This window comes from Salmo trutta, chromosome 35 (assembly GCF_901001165.1).
Source record: "Salmo trutta chromosome 35, fSalTru1.1, whole genome shotgun sequence".
In the NCBI taxonomy this organism is placed as follows: domain Eukaryota; kingdom Metazoa; phylum Chordata; class Actinopteri; order Salmoniformes; family Salmonidae; genus Salmo; species Salmo trutta.
Genome location: NC_042991.1, coordinates 5,544,612 through 5,559,699, shown reverse-complemented (window position 1 = coordinate 5,559,699; position 15,088 = coordinate 5,544,612). Strand labels below are relative to the sequence as shown.

General features: G+C 45.4%; 1 protein-coding gene across 3 annotated transcripts in view; it reads left to right on the top strand.

Annotated features, from left to right (window-relative positions):
* LOC115174488 (mitogen-activated protein kinase-binding protein 1) overlaps positions 1-15,088 on the top strand; it is a 45,279-nt gene that overhangs the window by 18,546 nt on the left and 11,645 nt on the right. For 2 of the 3 annotated variants that reach the window (XM_029733060.1, XM_029733059.1), the window contains exons 6-21: positions 146-283; positions 506-688; positions 1,250-1,410; positions 1,652-1,841; positions 2,010-2,138; positions 2,296-2,480; positions 2,593-2,810; positions 3,000-3,070; positions 4,840-5,037; positions 5,582-5,693; positions 5,779-5,842; positions 5,922-6,032; positions 6,331-6,369; positions 7,726-7,880; positions 7,975-8,009; positions 14,196-14,408. In XM_029733060.1, coding sequence (XP_029588920.1) covers positions 146-283; positions 506-688; positions 1,250-1,410; positions 1,652-1,841; positions 2,010-2,138; positions 2,296-2,480; positions 2,593-2,810; positions 3,000-3,070; positions 4,840-5,037; positions 5,582-5,693; positions 5,779-5,842; positions 5,922-6,032; positions 6,331-6,369; positions 7,726-7,880; positions 7,975-8,009; positions 14,196-14,408 — 2,202 coding nt within the window. The remainder of the gene's footprint in view (positions 1-145; positions 284-505; positions 689-1,249; positions 1,411-1,651; positions 1,842-2,009; positions 2,139-2,295; positions 2,481-2,592; positions 2,811-2,999; positions 3,071-4,839; positions 5,038-5,581; positions 5,694-5,778; positions 5,843-5,921; positions 6,033-6,330; positions 6,370-7,725; positions 7,881-7,974; positions 8,010-14,195; positions 14,409-15,088) is intronic. The other variant, XM_029733061.1, reaches the window with a different exon arrangement.

Below are 15,088 nucleotides of genomic sequence, written 5' to 3'. Positions count from 1 at the left end.
AACATCAATATTATCTGCCCTTCTGCTATAGCCACTGCCACAGAGACGGCAACATCAATATTATCTGCCCTTCTGCTTGTGTAACTGCCACGGGGTCTATACTTCTATAGTTACTGCCCTCATACATGTTTTGTTGTGGTTGCAGAAGAACACAGTAGTTGCTGCTAACAAGGTTTCCAGTAAGGTGACAGCAGTGTCCTTCTCTGAGGACAGCTCCTACTTTGTGACAGCAGGGAACAGACACGTCAAGTTCTGGTACCTGGACCACTCCAAATCTATCAAGGTACTTCCGTCTCTGTTTCTTGGGTTTCTGTGCAGGCTAATGCTACTGATTGTGAGCAGAATAACAGAACGGCTCACTCTTCTTACTCATTGCATTTTACATAACTAACTAACTGCATTTCTCTCTACAGGCCAGTGCACCAGTCCCTCTGCCGGGGCCCTCTTGGCTCCTAATACTAAGTCTAATACTAATAACACTAGTGTTTCTGTTGTGTCTGTGCAGGCCAGTACACCTGTCCCTCTGCTGGGGCGCTCTGGGCTCCTGGGGGAGCTGAGGAACAACTTCTTTTGTGATGTGGCGTGTGGGCGGGGCTCTAAGGCCGAAAGCACCTTCTGTATCACCTCCTCCGGTCTGCTCTGTGAGTTCAACCCCAAGAGGATGCTGGACAAGTGGGTGGACTTACGGGTGAGTCACTGACAGATGGATGGGCATATGGGTGAGTCACTGACAAATGGGTGGGCCTATGGGTGAGTGACTGACATAGGAGTGTGAAGGTGCCTTTGGACTGTTAACAGATGGCCTCGTGCTAGGAAATGTCCGGCATGTGTCTGTGGAGGGAAAGGAGTTCATGTCTGTCTTTGGTATGGACTCTGTCCAACTGAAGGCTCTATTGAGGTCTGTGTGTCCCCTGTGTCCTGCCAGCAGTAAGGGGATCACAGAGAGATTAGGGTTAGGGACAGGGACGGGGACAGGATGTGTTTGAGATACTTTCAATGGGAACACCTTTGTCCATCCAGGAGTGAGGCCAGGAAATTGAGCTTAGATATGTAACCTAGATCATTACTGACTAGATCCTTGGGTCCTTGATACTAGATTTTCTCTGTTGCATAACTTCCTGTCCTCTGTAGACCATGCGTAGCAATGTCAATCTCTGTGTCTGAGAAGCACCTCCAAGTCACTCTTTAATGTTATCGATTGATTGATTGGTAGACTGACTGGTTAATTGATCTCTTCCTGTCCCCGTAGACCAGTGTGGCCAGGTCTCTGTGTGTGTCAGAGGAGCTGATCTTCTGTGGCTGTGCTGATGGGATGGTGCGAGCCTTCAGCCCTGCTGACCTGGGGTTCATCTGTACCCTGCCAAGACCACACCACCTTGGCACTGACGTGTCCAGCATCACACAGGCCAGGTGTGACACACACACACACCTCTGGGTAGAAGTTACCCTTAGGTATAGATCTAGGATCAGCTTACCCTTCCTAATGCTAACCTTAACTATTAAGGTGGGGGAATACGAAACTAACCTTAGATCAGTTTCTAGGGGCATCTTCACAACCTTGTTTTACAACCAATATTAGGAGCTGAAGCAGGTTACTCCTGGTACACCATGCATTAACATAAGTCACACATGACTTATTTTCTCCCATCAGCCACCTGTTCTCCAACAAGATGTCCGCCCGCTACCCTGACTCTGTGGCGGTGACCTATGACCCGGTCAGTCATTGGTTGAGCTGTGTGTATAACGACCACAGCCTGTATGTGTGGGATGTCAGGGACCTCCACAGGGTAGGCAAGGTGCATTCTGCCCTCTACCACGCTGCCTGTGTCTGGGACCTACAGGTAAAATGTCAAGATATCAGAGTAATATTTGAGGGCTGTAGAGATGATTAAGTGTCTCTGTAGTTGAGGCTATATGGAAGTACTTCAGTACGATGCAGAGGTGAGTGTTCCTTTACAATACCATCGCATCCTTCTCCATGTGTTCTTCCTCCCCTCTCTGTTCTCCAGATGGTCCCGGAGGTCCCAGAGTCTGGCCTGTCTTCTGGAGAGTTCCTCAGCTGTTCAGCAGACAACACTGTCAGACTGTGGAGTACAGAGAGGCAGGGACACACACATACGCAGAATGTTCTCAGTAAGGTATGTGTCCGATACTTAACAGTGTACTGTAGTAGATACCGACCCACCTCTGCATGTAAAAAGCTGTGTTGTGTTGACCCCTGTTAACCCTCCTGCTGAATTGGCTCCTGGGAGTCATCTTTCTCCCTCACTTTTCATCCACCTCTCTACCCCTCAGGACTTGTTGAAGGTGATCTATATGGATGAAAACACCACCGCCCTGGTGGAAACAGAGGGAAGTGTGTCTGTTAGCACAGAGAAGACAGATGGACAGACAGCAGAGACCAGAACGGGCATTAGGACCATCTGTGTCAGCCCCGATGGGAAACACCTGGCGTCTGGAGACCGCAACGGGATGCTGAGGTACGGAACGGGAAGAGAATGCAATGGGGATGGGATAGGAATGGAGGCTGGTTATGTCTGTGCAGGGTGTGTGTTTGATGTGCGTTTGTGTGCGCCTGCGTGTGTTCTGCAGGGTTCATGACCTCAGCAGTATGACAGAGATTCAGAAGGTGGAGGCCCATGACTCAGAGATCCTGTGTCTGGAATACTCTAAACCAGAGACGGGTCTGAAGCTGTTAGCCACCGCTAGCCGCGACCGTCTGATCCACGTCCTGGATGCGGAGAAAGACTACGGCCTAGTCCAGACCCTGGACGAACACTCTTCATCCATCACCGCTGTCCGATTCGCTGGTGAGCGACCTGTAACCTCCCGGCATCAGAGAGAGAGGCGTCATTGTGACGTCAACATATGTAGAACAGATACAGTCTATGTAGTAAGGTTTGACAGTAGGAGATGGGTACTGTATGGAAGATCTTTGTCACGGTCTAAGCTCTGGGGTTGTTTTCATGGCTAGGGTTACTTTGCCTCTCCTCCCTCAGCCAATGACAACAAGGTGAGGATGATCAGCTGTGGAGCAGACAAGAGCATCTACTTCCGTACGGCTCACAGGGTAAGGCACTCAACACTCAGTCAGGGTACACAGGGTAAGGAACACGTTAGGGTGTCACGTTGCAATTACAGAAGTCCAAAATGTGAGTTGTTGTAAATGCAACGTTTTGTAACTAACTGGGTTCTCGGTATCTCAACATTTACATAAGAGACAACAGTCATCATCATCCGCTCTTCATACGTTCCTCCTTCCCTTTCAAATGTCCCTATTAGGATAATGGATAGAGGAATGGGACTACTGTTAAGTTCTGGAACATGAGTCCATCGCAGGGACAGGGTTCCTCTTCCAGACCCAAAAATGTCTTGTTAACTTCCTGCTAGCATCTTAACCAGTGTAAATAGACATTATTTGAGTGGCAGTTTAGGAAACAAACACTGACATGCATCTCTCTTTCTCTCTCAATCTGATCTTCTCTGGCAGTGCTCTCTGTTCCATCTATTATCATGCTCTTTGTTTTTACCAAGTGGCTGCCTGTCGGTATTTAACTTAGAGAAATTGCACACGGCCCCCATCTGGTTTTTCAGAGTTTTTAAAAGCATCTGTTACCGTCTATAAGGGTTAGGGTTAGGGTTGTATATGAACTGCAGACACTGAGCATAGAGAGTAGAATACCTTAAGATGGCGTTAACATTATTGTTCAAGAGTAAGCTAGATAACTCCAGAGGTTGTTGTTCTCTCCCCCCCTCAGACAGACAGAGGTATAGAGGTTGTTGTTGTTCTCTCCCCCCTCAGACAGACAGAGGTATAGAGGTTGTTGTTGTTCTCTCCCCCCCTCAGACAGACGGAGGTAAAGAGGTTTGTTCTCTCCCCCCTCAGACAGACAGAGGTATAGAGGTTGTTGTTGTTCTCTCCCCCCTCAGACAGACGGAGGTACAGAGGTTGTTGTTCTCTCCCCCCTCAGACAGACGGAGGTAAAGAGGTTTGTTCTCTCCCCCCTCAGACAGACAGAGGTACAGAGGTTGTTGTTCTCTCCCCCCTCAGACAGACGGAGGTACAGAGGTTTGTTCTCTCCCCCCCCTCAGACAGACGGAGGTACAGAGGTTGTTGTTGTTCTCTCCCCCCTCAGACAGACGGAGGTACAGAGGTTGTTGTTGTTGTTCTCTCCCCCCTCAGACAGACAGAGGTTGTTGTTGTTGTTCTCTCCCCCCTCAGACAGACAGAGGTATAGAGGTTGTTGTTGTTCTCTCCCCCCCCCTCAGACAGACAGAGGTACAGAGGTTGTTGTTGTTCTCTCCCCCCTCAGACAGACAGAGGTACAGAGGTTGTTGTTGTTCTCTCCCCCCTCAGACAGACGGAGGTACAGAGGTTGTTGTTGTTCTCTCCCCCCTCAGACAGACGGAGGTAAAGATGTTGTTGTTGTTCTCTCCCCCCTCAGACAGACAGAGGTACAGAGGTTGTTGTTGTTCTCTCCCCCCTCAGACAGACGGAGGTACAGAGGTTGTTGTTGTTCTCTCCCCCCTCAGACAGACAGAGGTATAGATGTTGTTGTTGTTCTCTCCCCCCTCAGACAGACGGAGGTACAGAGGTTGTTGTTGTTCTCTCCCCCCTCAGACAGACGGAGGTACAGAGGTTGTTGTTGTTCTCTCCCCCCTCAGACAGACGGAGGTAAAGATGTTGTTGTTGTTCTCTCCCCCCTCAGACAGACGGAGGTACAGAGGTTGTTGTTGTTCTCTCCCCCCTCAGACAGACGGAGGTACAGAGGTTGTTGTTGTTCTCTCCCCCCCAGACAGCCGGAGGTACAGAGGTTGTTGTTGTTCTCTCCCCCCCAGACAGCCGGAGGTACAGAGTTCAGGCGTTCTCACCACGTGGTGAGAAAGACCACTCTGTATGACATGGATGTAGAGCCCAGCTGTAAGTACGCTGCTGTGGGCTGCCAGGACCGATGCATCAGGATCTTCAACATCAGCAATGGGAAACAGAAGACATTCTACAAGGGTTCACAGACTGAGGATGGCAGCCTGCTTAAGGTTTAGTATCATTCACCTCTAAAACTCTGTCAAAAACAGATAAAAAAAATGTTGTTGCCGCTCCCCAAAGAAGGTCTTTATGAAGCTTGTGATAGATACGGCGTTTCAACTAGAGATGGGCACTGATATGGCATCATATCTGTATCGATGTCATTTTGGTTTGACTAAATAACATTGCAACTGTGTGGACTTCACTTCCACGGATTTGTGACATTCAGACATCCTGCTTGCCCATTGGGCCAGGTCACAGGTGTGAATGTTCTGGGGGCTTAACCTACCAACCCAGTTTGAGTACAATGGGAAGTCTGTTGATGGCCCATCAGCAGGCAGTTAGCTATGCTAAATTGAGAGCCGGTGAGATGATTTTGTGCCTGCAGAAACAGTCACGTGTGCTCTTTTACATAGTAATTTACAGCAAGGATAAACCGATATCACGATATGCCTGGCTCATATTGATATCAAACGATATCGATATCATTTGAATTGTCGATGTTGGTGCCCACCACTAGTTTCAGCCTTTTTTGTTCTGTTTTTCCCCATGCAGGTGCAGACTGATCCGTCTGGTCAGTACGTTGCTACCAGCTGCTCTGATAAGAACATCAGCATCTTCGACTTCCGCTCTGGACTGTGTGTGGCTACCATGTTTGGACACTCTGGTAACAGACCATGACATACTGTACACACACACAGAGTATCAAAACAACCTACCAGCCAGCTGATTCATTCTTTTCCTGTTTTCAGAGATAGTGACTGGGATAAAGTTCACCAACGACTGTAAACATCTGATCTCTGTGTCTGGGGACAGGTATGACCCCTGCCCTGGTGTGTGTGTGAGTCTGTCTGTTTGTCTCTGTGTCTGTCTGATGGCCTGTTGTCTATTCCAGCTGTATCTTCGTGTGGCGTCTGGCTCCAGAGCTGACCATGAATATGAGAGAACATCTTTCCCAACTCAGACGAACCTCCCCCACACCACCCTGCAACACCGACACACTCAGGTAAAGGATTGGATGGGTATAAGCAGTAGGGTAACAGTTTCCACAAGAAACCAAGGAGTGTGGGCTAGAGGACTGGACAGACATTTCACAGTCTCCTAGGGCTGGGTGGTATACCATATCTGACTATATACCGGTATTGCTGCACGGACCGATTTGGGTTTTACCTTCTAAGACTGTATTTCAGTTTTTGGTTTGTTAAATGGGATACGCTACCACGCCACGTGTAGAGTCCGTTTTTATAGTTTAGTCCGCTACTTGAGTCGTCTCTCTCCCTCTCTCCATTCCGCTTTCCTCACAGACTAAGCCCCGCTCCCTGTCACTCAAGGAGCCACCGCAGGTAATTCATCTTCACTCTCCTCTCGTCAGGTTACATTTATTTTTGTACTTGACGCCACTCTTCCTCACCACACTGCTTCCCTCTACACTCAGCTCCTTTCCTACTCCCTCGCTGTCCATTTCCACATCTCCACGCTCTTTCTGCTTCTTTATCCAGTGTAGTAGCAAACTGTTCAAATTGTTATTGTATCTTGAATTTGCCGCCATGTCACCTCCGCATGAATATGTTAGCTACATGAAACTGCAAAGAGAAAACATTTAATGTTGCTGTAACGAGTGCTCAGAGTCGGGATGCAAGTACAGGGAGTGAGTGTTATGAGGCTCTGGTGCGCTTGACGATGGTGACAGGTGTGCGGGATAATCAGCACCCTGATGACCTAGAGGCCGGAGAGGGAGTATACGTGACAGTACCCCCTCCCCGACGCGTGGCTCCAGCCGCAGGACGCCGACGAAGGGGATGAACGGACTGGTCACCCCTGCTAAGGCGCGGGAACCTGTCAAGCTGGGTGAGGCGCGATAACCTGTTGAGCTGGCTGGGGCATGGGAACCTGACAGACCGGCTGAGGCAGGGGGAGCCTGACGAGCACATGGGAGCCTGGCGATCTGGCGGAGGCATGAAAGCCCAATGAGGCAGGGGAGTCCGGCGATCCGGCTGAGGCATGAGAGCCTGACTAGCTGGTGGAGGCAGGGGAGCCTGGCCTGTAGTGGCTCCCGGACCCGACGTCATTTACACTGGCACAAAAAAAAACACTCCCTGATGCTTACCTAGAGGCCGGAGAGGGCGTATACGTGACAGTTGCTAAAAGATTAGGAAACACTGGCCAACACTTTGGTTCCTACCCTGTCACAATAACTCCGCCCTGGCTTTTTTATTTGTTGTCATGTCATTAAAACTGTACTCAAAGTGCCCACTATTATATTCTATCTATAGAATTAGAATAGTCATTATATTCCCATGATTCCAACAGCTCACCCAAGTGTTTTGATCTTAATCGCAAGTCAAATCGTAATTGCAATATTTGGTCAAAAAATAAGGCCTATATGTTTTGTCCATATCATGCAGCCCTACGTGGAAGTGTGGAAATGATCTCAAATGAGTGCAGAAAATACATACATTGATGAAAATGCTAAAAGATTGTTGACTGAATCAGAATGAAGAATGCGCCATTAACATTTCTTGAAATATCTTAGAATGTATGTGTTGCCATACTAGTGTCACACACTACTCATGAAGCATATTTTTTACTTTTGTTATTCAAAAACATCAAATACCGTCATACCATTCCAAAATATCATGATATTATATTTGGCCATATCGCCCAGTCCTACTGTCTCGTTGTTGTTGTGTGTGGTATAGCCGTGAGGTGTACAGTGCACCGGATCTTGGTCTGATGTCATCAGAGAGTGACCGTGAGGTGGAGGAGCCAGAGGAGAGGGACGATCCCTGTGACCTGGAACAGATCACAGTAAACAGCAACACCTCCTCAGGGAGTAGTCATGACGACGACGCAGGTACAGAACAGAGTCGTCACATCTGGATGTAACATTTGGGCAACTTCTACCTATAGTGTCTCTACATTAAATACTGCATTCTGGTCTTTTATAGTTGCCTCGGATGAAGGACAGGACTGGGAATCTAAGGTTTGTTGAACTGTTGTAGTTACACACACACACACACACACGGAGGTTGCTCCATTCTGCCCTCTGCTGGTCATGCTACTCTCTTTCCTACACTCCCTACATATTTATTTGGACAGTGGCACTAATTTCCTTATTTTGGCTCTATACTCCAGCATTTGAGATCAAATGTTTTATAATTCAAATTATGAGGCAACAGTCCAGAATGTCATTTTATTTGAGCACACTTTCTTACATATTTGTTTTATAGTTTAGAAATAAAAACACTTTATGTTCCTACCCAGCTAGCACATAACATTCTGGGAACCATATGTTTCTTAGAGCTTGGTGAGCGCGTGGTCAAACTATGGTTATTTTTCATACAACCTTCCCACAACTTTCTGGGAATGGTGCAGGGTAGTTCCTTGGCTTTGGAATATTCTCAGCACATTTAAGGAACTTGACAAAAAATATAATTTTCTTGGTATGTCATTACTTTAACAGAACGTTTCCTAAACGTTCAAACATAGTTGCATTTAATTTCAGTTTTAGTAATGTTCTAGGAACGTTCTCCAACTGGTTTGCTGCAGGTTTCCTCATGGTTTTATTTAAAGTAATGTTCTCAAATTGTTCCAGGAACATTATGAAAACTTTCCATAAAAACCACAAGAAAACATTAACTTTTGGAGAACATTCTAACAATGTTATTTAATTAATTGATAATGCCCGAGAAGCAAACCGTGCCGATTTATCCTCAACCCACCTCAATGCTTCGAGGGCATTATCACTTTTATACAACGGGTTACCAACATATTCAAATAATGATTTGACATTTTAATTAAACATTTTATTTTGATTAATATATTCATACCATTTCATCCTTCCACAAGATATAGTCCCGACACAAATCTAGGGTTGCTACCCAAGCCGGCTGGTTGTTCGTTCTATTGGTTCGGTGACCAGAGACGCGACCAGGTCGTTCGTTCCATTGCTAGCTAGCATACTACGGCTAATTTGACGTGGAGGAGGCCGTAGGAGGGCAACAACCCAGCAGCAGGACCGCTACCGCCGCCTTTGTGCACGGAGGAGCAGGAGGAGCACTGCCAGAGCCCTGCAAAATGACCTCCAGCAGGCCACAAATGTGAATGTGTCTGCTCAAACGGTCAGAAACAGACTCCATGAGGGTGGTATGAGGGCCCAACGTCCACAGGTGGGGGTTGTGCTTACCACCTAACACCGTGCAGGATGTTTGGCATTTGCCAGAGAACACCAAGATTGGCAAATTCGCCACTGGCGCCCTGTGCTCTTCACAGATGAAAGCAGGTTCACACTGAGCACATGTGACAGACATGACAGAGTCTGGAGACGCCGTGGAGAACGTTCTGATGCCTGCAACATCCTCCAGCATGACCGATTTGGCGGTGGGTCAGTCATGGTGTGGGGTGGCATTTCTTTGGGGGGCCGCACAGCCCTCCATGTGCTCGCCAGAGGTAGCCTGACTGCTATTAGGTACCGAGATGAGATCCTCAGACCCCTTGTGAGACCATATGTTGGTGCGGTTGGCCCTGGGTTCCTCCTAATGCAAGACAATGCTAGACCTCATGTGGCTGGAGTGTGTCAGCAGTTCCTGCAAGAGGAAGGCATTGATGCTATGGACTGGCCCGCCCGTTCCCCAGACCTGAATCCAATTGAGCACATCTGGGACATCATGTCTCGCTCCATCCACCAACGCCACGTTGCACCACAGACTGTCCAGGAGTTGGCGGATGCTTTAGTCCAGGTCTGGGAGGAGATCCCTCAGGAGACCATCCGCCACCTCATCAGGAGCATGCCCAGGCGTTGTAGGGAGGTCATACAGGCACGTGGAGGCCACACACACTACTGAACCTCATTTTGACTTGTTTTAAGGACATTACATCAAAGTTGGATCAGCCTGTAGTGTGGTTTTCCACTTTAATTTTGAGTGTGACTCCAAATCCAGACCTCCATGGGTTGATAAATTGGATTTCCATTGCTTATTTTTGTGTGATTTTTGTTGTCAGCACATTCAACTATGTAAAGAAAAAAGTATTTAATAAGATTATTTCTTTCATTCAGATCTAGGATGTGTTATTTTAGTGTTCCCTTTATTTTTTTGAGCAGTGTATATCTATAAATTATGCAAGCTGATTCATTAGTTCGACTGGCTGAGAGACGCTCCCTGCTTGTCTCTCGTACCGACTCGTTCATTACTATGGGACAGCTCAAGATCGAATTTGAATATTGAAACAATGTTGCAAATGTTGGAGAGACAGACAGCAAGGTTTATACAAATCTCTGTGTGCTAATGTCTAGATGCTTTTTATAGTGGAGATCAAGTTTATAACTTGCCTGGCTGGGCTGATGAGACAGTGGATTGCGCAGTAAGATGGAACAGAGTAAATAGGCATTTTAACGTCCTAGATTTAGCTGGTGGTAACTTGTGTAATAGACACTGGCGAGAATGCAGTTTTAACCAATCAGCATTCAGGATTAGACCCACCCGTTGTGTAAAAACATATACATTCCGTTCTCAGCATTAACAAAACTCTCCCTATCCTCTATCTTGTTAAGTAGGTGCAGGTGTTTTGGCCACGCCCACTAATTGGCCACACCTGATCTTAATAAGGGCTTGTTTCCTTTTAAATGGGGTCTGTTTGAATAGATGCTTTGTATGAGTTCAAAAAAACATGGCATGCTAGCTCCATCCTGGTGGTGCAGTGGACTCATTTTATGGATAGAGAACAGAAGATTATAGGTTTGAATTTGACTAATGCAGTGTCACATAACATCATTTTTTATGGGTGATTAAGGAATATAATTTCCATGTGTTTGGAGTTTAAAAAAATGTTAGCCCAAAACAAGCTAGCAATGTTATTAAAAGTCTTATTGAAACATTCAGTGGAAGTTTTGAGGAAGTTATTCATAAACCTCCAAATAACCTATAATTTCTGTTCTCAGAGCGTTAATAAAACCTCCCAGGAAAACTTCTAAGGAACCATAGTACATTTTTCTTTACTTCCAACTCAGAATGTTTAAAAAACGTTCAGTTTCACCGATCAGGAAACTTAATACCCAGAACTAATGAAAAACCAAAAACGTACGTTCCCACAAATTCCAAGGAACCAAATGTGTTAGCTGGGTAGTCCCCCCATTTGAAGGTGTCATGAGTATTTGGAAAAATTCACTTGTCGTGTATTACATTTAGTCAACATTGAGTATTTGGTCCCATATTCCTAGCACACAATGACTACATCAAGCTTGTGACTCTACAAACTTGTTGGATGCAAAATGCATGAAAACTGAAAATCCGTTTGTTTTGGTTGTGTTTCGGATTATGTTGTGCCCAATAGAAATGAATGGTAAATAATGTATTGTGTCATTTTGGAGTTACATAGTAAATAAAAACTTCTACATTAATTGAATGTGAATGCTTCCATGATTACGGATAATCATCAATGAATCGTGAATAATGATGAGTGAGAAAGTTACAGAGGTATAAATATCATACCCCCCCCAAAAATGCTAACCTCGACTGTTATTGGTAATGATGAGAGGTTAGCATGTTTTGGGGGCATGATCTTAGTGCATCTGTAATCTTTCGCAATCATCATTATTCACGATTCATTCATGATTGTCTGTAATTATGGTAGCATCCACATGAATGCTGAAGTGTTCTATTCTTATTTACAATAAAGTTATTTCAAAATGACACATTATTTACCATTCCTTTCTGTTGGGCACAACATAATCAAAACACAACCAAAACAAACTGCATCCAATAAGTTTGTAGAGTCACAAGCATCATGTAGTTACAGTTGAAGTCGGAAGTTTACACACAACTTAGCAAAATACATTTAAACTCAGTTTTTCAGAATTCCTAACATTTAATCCTAGTAAAGATTCCCTGTCTTAAGTCAGTTAGGATCACCACTTTATTTTAAGAATGTGAAATGTCAGAATAATAGTAGAGAGAGGGATTTATTTCATCACATTCCCAGTGAGTGAGAAGTTCACATACACTCAATTAGTATTTGGGGGCATTGCCTTAAACAGTTTAAACTTGGGTCAAACGTTTCAGGTAGCCTTCCACAAGCTTCTCACAATAAGTTGTGTCAATTTGTCCCATTCCTCCTGACAGAGCTGGTGTAACTGAGTCAGGTTTATAGGCCTCCTTGCTTGCTTTTTCAGTTCTGCCAACAAATTTGCTATAGGATTGAGGTCAGGGCTTTGTGATGGCCACTCCAATACCTTGACTTTGTTGTCCTTAAGCCATTTTGCCGCAACTTTGGAAGTATGCTTGGGGTCATTGTCCATTTGGAAGACCCATTTGCGACCAAGCTTTAACTTCCTGACTGATGTCTTGAGATGTTGCTTCAATATATCCACATGATTTTCCAACCTCATGATGCCATCTATTTTGTGAAGTGCACCAGTCCCTCCTGCAGCAAGCACCCCACAACATGATGCTGCTACCCCCATTCTTCACTGTTGGAATGGTGTTATTCGGCTTGCAAGCCTCCCCCTTTTTCCTCCAAACATAACGATGGTCATTATGGCCAAACAGTTCTATTTTTGTTTCATCAGACCAGAAGACATTTTTAAAAAAGTACGGTCTTTTTCCCCATATGCAGTTGCATACCATAGTCTGGCTTTTTTATGCCGGTTTTGGAGCAGTGGCTTCTTCCTTGCTGAGCGGCCTTTCAGGTTATGTCGATATAGGACTCGTTTTACTGTGGCTATAGATACTTTTGTACCTGTTTCCTCCAGCATCTTCACAAGGTCCTTTGCCATATTTTTGGGATTGATTTGCACTTTTCGCACCAAAGTACATTCATCTCTAGGAGACAGAATGCGTCTCCTTCCTGAGCGGTATGACGGCTGCGTGGTCGCATGGTGTTTATACTTGCGTACTGTTTCTTTATTTTGATTTCTGTCACGAGAATTTTGCTATCTCAATGGTTGAACTCAACTTTTACTCATGCTTTGTCTATTTCCCAGAGGTCGTAAATCTCCGGTTAATAAAGAATTAAACTAAGTCTCAGATTCTGCAATGGATCAATACTTTATTCAGAGAGTGCTCTGACTTCAAAAGGAGAACACACACACACACACACAAATGAACTCACATCAGTAGAAACTCCACCTCTCTTTAGGTGGGCTGTATTTTTCCAAAGTTCACATACATTGTTTATCACACTTCTGCAACATGTTTCATCATCTTCTGCAAGCCTAGCCATTTCTAACAGTTTTTCTCCTCCCTAGGGTGGGGAGGCCTCTTTCCAGTTATTAGTTTCAACGTTATCACAAGTCGACAGTTCAGTTGTCCTTGAATGTCTCAACTATACCCAGCTCATATTGCGAAATATTAACACAATGGCCTAGTCACACACATTATTGAATTATGACTCTTAACACATTTCATACAATTATATGGTTTCAGGGTGGAATACTTTAGGCATTATCTTAAACAGAATAATTTGTATAATTTTCCCATGATGTCAAGCAAAGAGGCCCTGAGTTTGAAGGTAGGCCTTGAAATACATCCACAGGTACACCTCCAATTGACTCAAATGATGTCAATTATCCTATCAGAAGCTTCTAAAGCCATGACACCATTTTCTGGAATTTTCCAAGCTGTTTAAAGGCACAGTCAACTTAGTGTATGTAAACGTCTGACCCACTGGAATTGTGATACAGTGAATTATAAGTGAAATAATCTGTCTGTAAACAATTGTTTGAAAAATTACTTGTATCATGCACAAAGTAGATGTCCTAACCGACTTGCCAAAACCATAGTTTGTTAACCAGAAATTTGTGGAGTGGTTGAAACACTTAGGTTGGAGTCATTAAAACTAGGTTATGTAAACTTCCAAATTCAACTGTGTGTGTGCTTGGATTATGGGACCAAATACTAAACTTTTGACAACATTTTATTTTTGTTCAAATACTTATGACAACTTCAAATGGTGGGACTAGATGCATAAAGTGCATTCATTTCTAAACGGTAAAATGGATATGTATGAAAATACCCTCAAAGAAATCTGATCTCGAATCCAAAATGCTGGAGTACAGAGCCAAATTCAACATTCAGTGACAGCTTCAGACCAAATAAATACATAGTGGAGTGTTCCTTCCTTCCGCTCGCTCTCTCTTTCTCTGTCTTCCACCTCCCTCCACTCTCCTCTCCAGGCCCTAGACAGCCCTCTGGCCCCTGAGCCCTCCAGTCGGCCCCGGCGTCGCTGGTCCTGTCGTATGGGTTCTCTGGAACTCATGGTCAAGTCTATGCTGGACCTGAGACAGCTAGAGGCCTTCTCCATCACCGGCTCCTCTCACAAGAAAGGCCCTGCCTCCCGTCTCAAAGCGAGCGACGCAGGGAGCACCTCCAGCCTGCAAGGGGCCTCGGTAAGTAGAGAGGGGGAGAGACTGGGAGAGAGGAAGGTGGAAGAGTGAGATGGAGCGAGGGGGTTATAGTGGTTATCTGCAGCAGGGATGGGCAACTGGCGGGCCGCAACTGGCAGGCCCTCTGATGGACTCATTCCAGGTTTTGAACTTACTGTTGCGAGTTAGAATAGTAGAATATACAAGGTGCAATTTTGAAATTTGGTCGTGCATCAGCAGTTTTTCTCTTGTTGTTAGTCACTGATAGTCAGTCAATTAGCCCATGTCAGCAAAAGGTAGTTTCATGGCCAGCTATTTCTTATCATGGTCTGATTTTGTTATGCAGTCTCACTCAGATTTACATTTACGTAATTTAGCAGACGCTCTTATCCAGAGCATAGAAAGTAATTTTTTCCTCGATAACGTAGCTGTCAGTACAGTCAGAGCTGGGGGGGGTTGTAAATGCTGGTAAATGTTTATTTTTGTTTATTTTTCTTTGGGGGGGGGGTGCTGTTTGAAGAGGTAGGGTTTCGGATGTTTTCAGAAGATGGGCAGGGACTCTGCTGTCCTAGCTTCAAGGGTAAGCTGGTTCCACCATTGGGGTGCCAGGATAGAGAAGAGTTTGGAGGTGGCCAAGAGTGGGAGGGCCAAGAGACCTGAGGTGGCAGAATGAGTGCTTGGGTTGGGGTGCAGGGTTTGAGCAT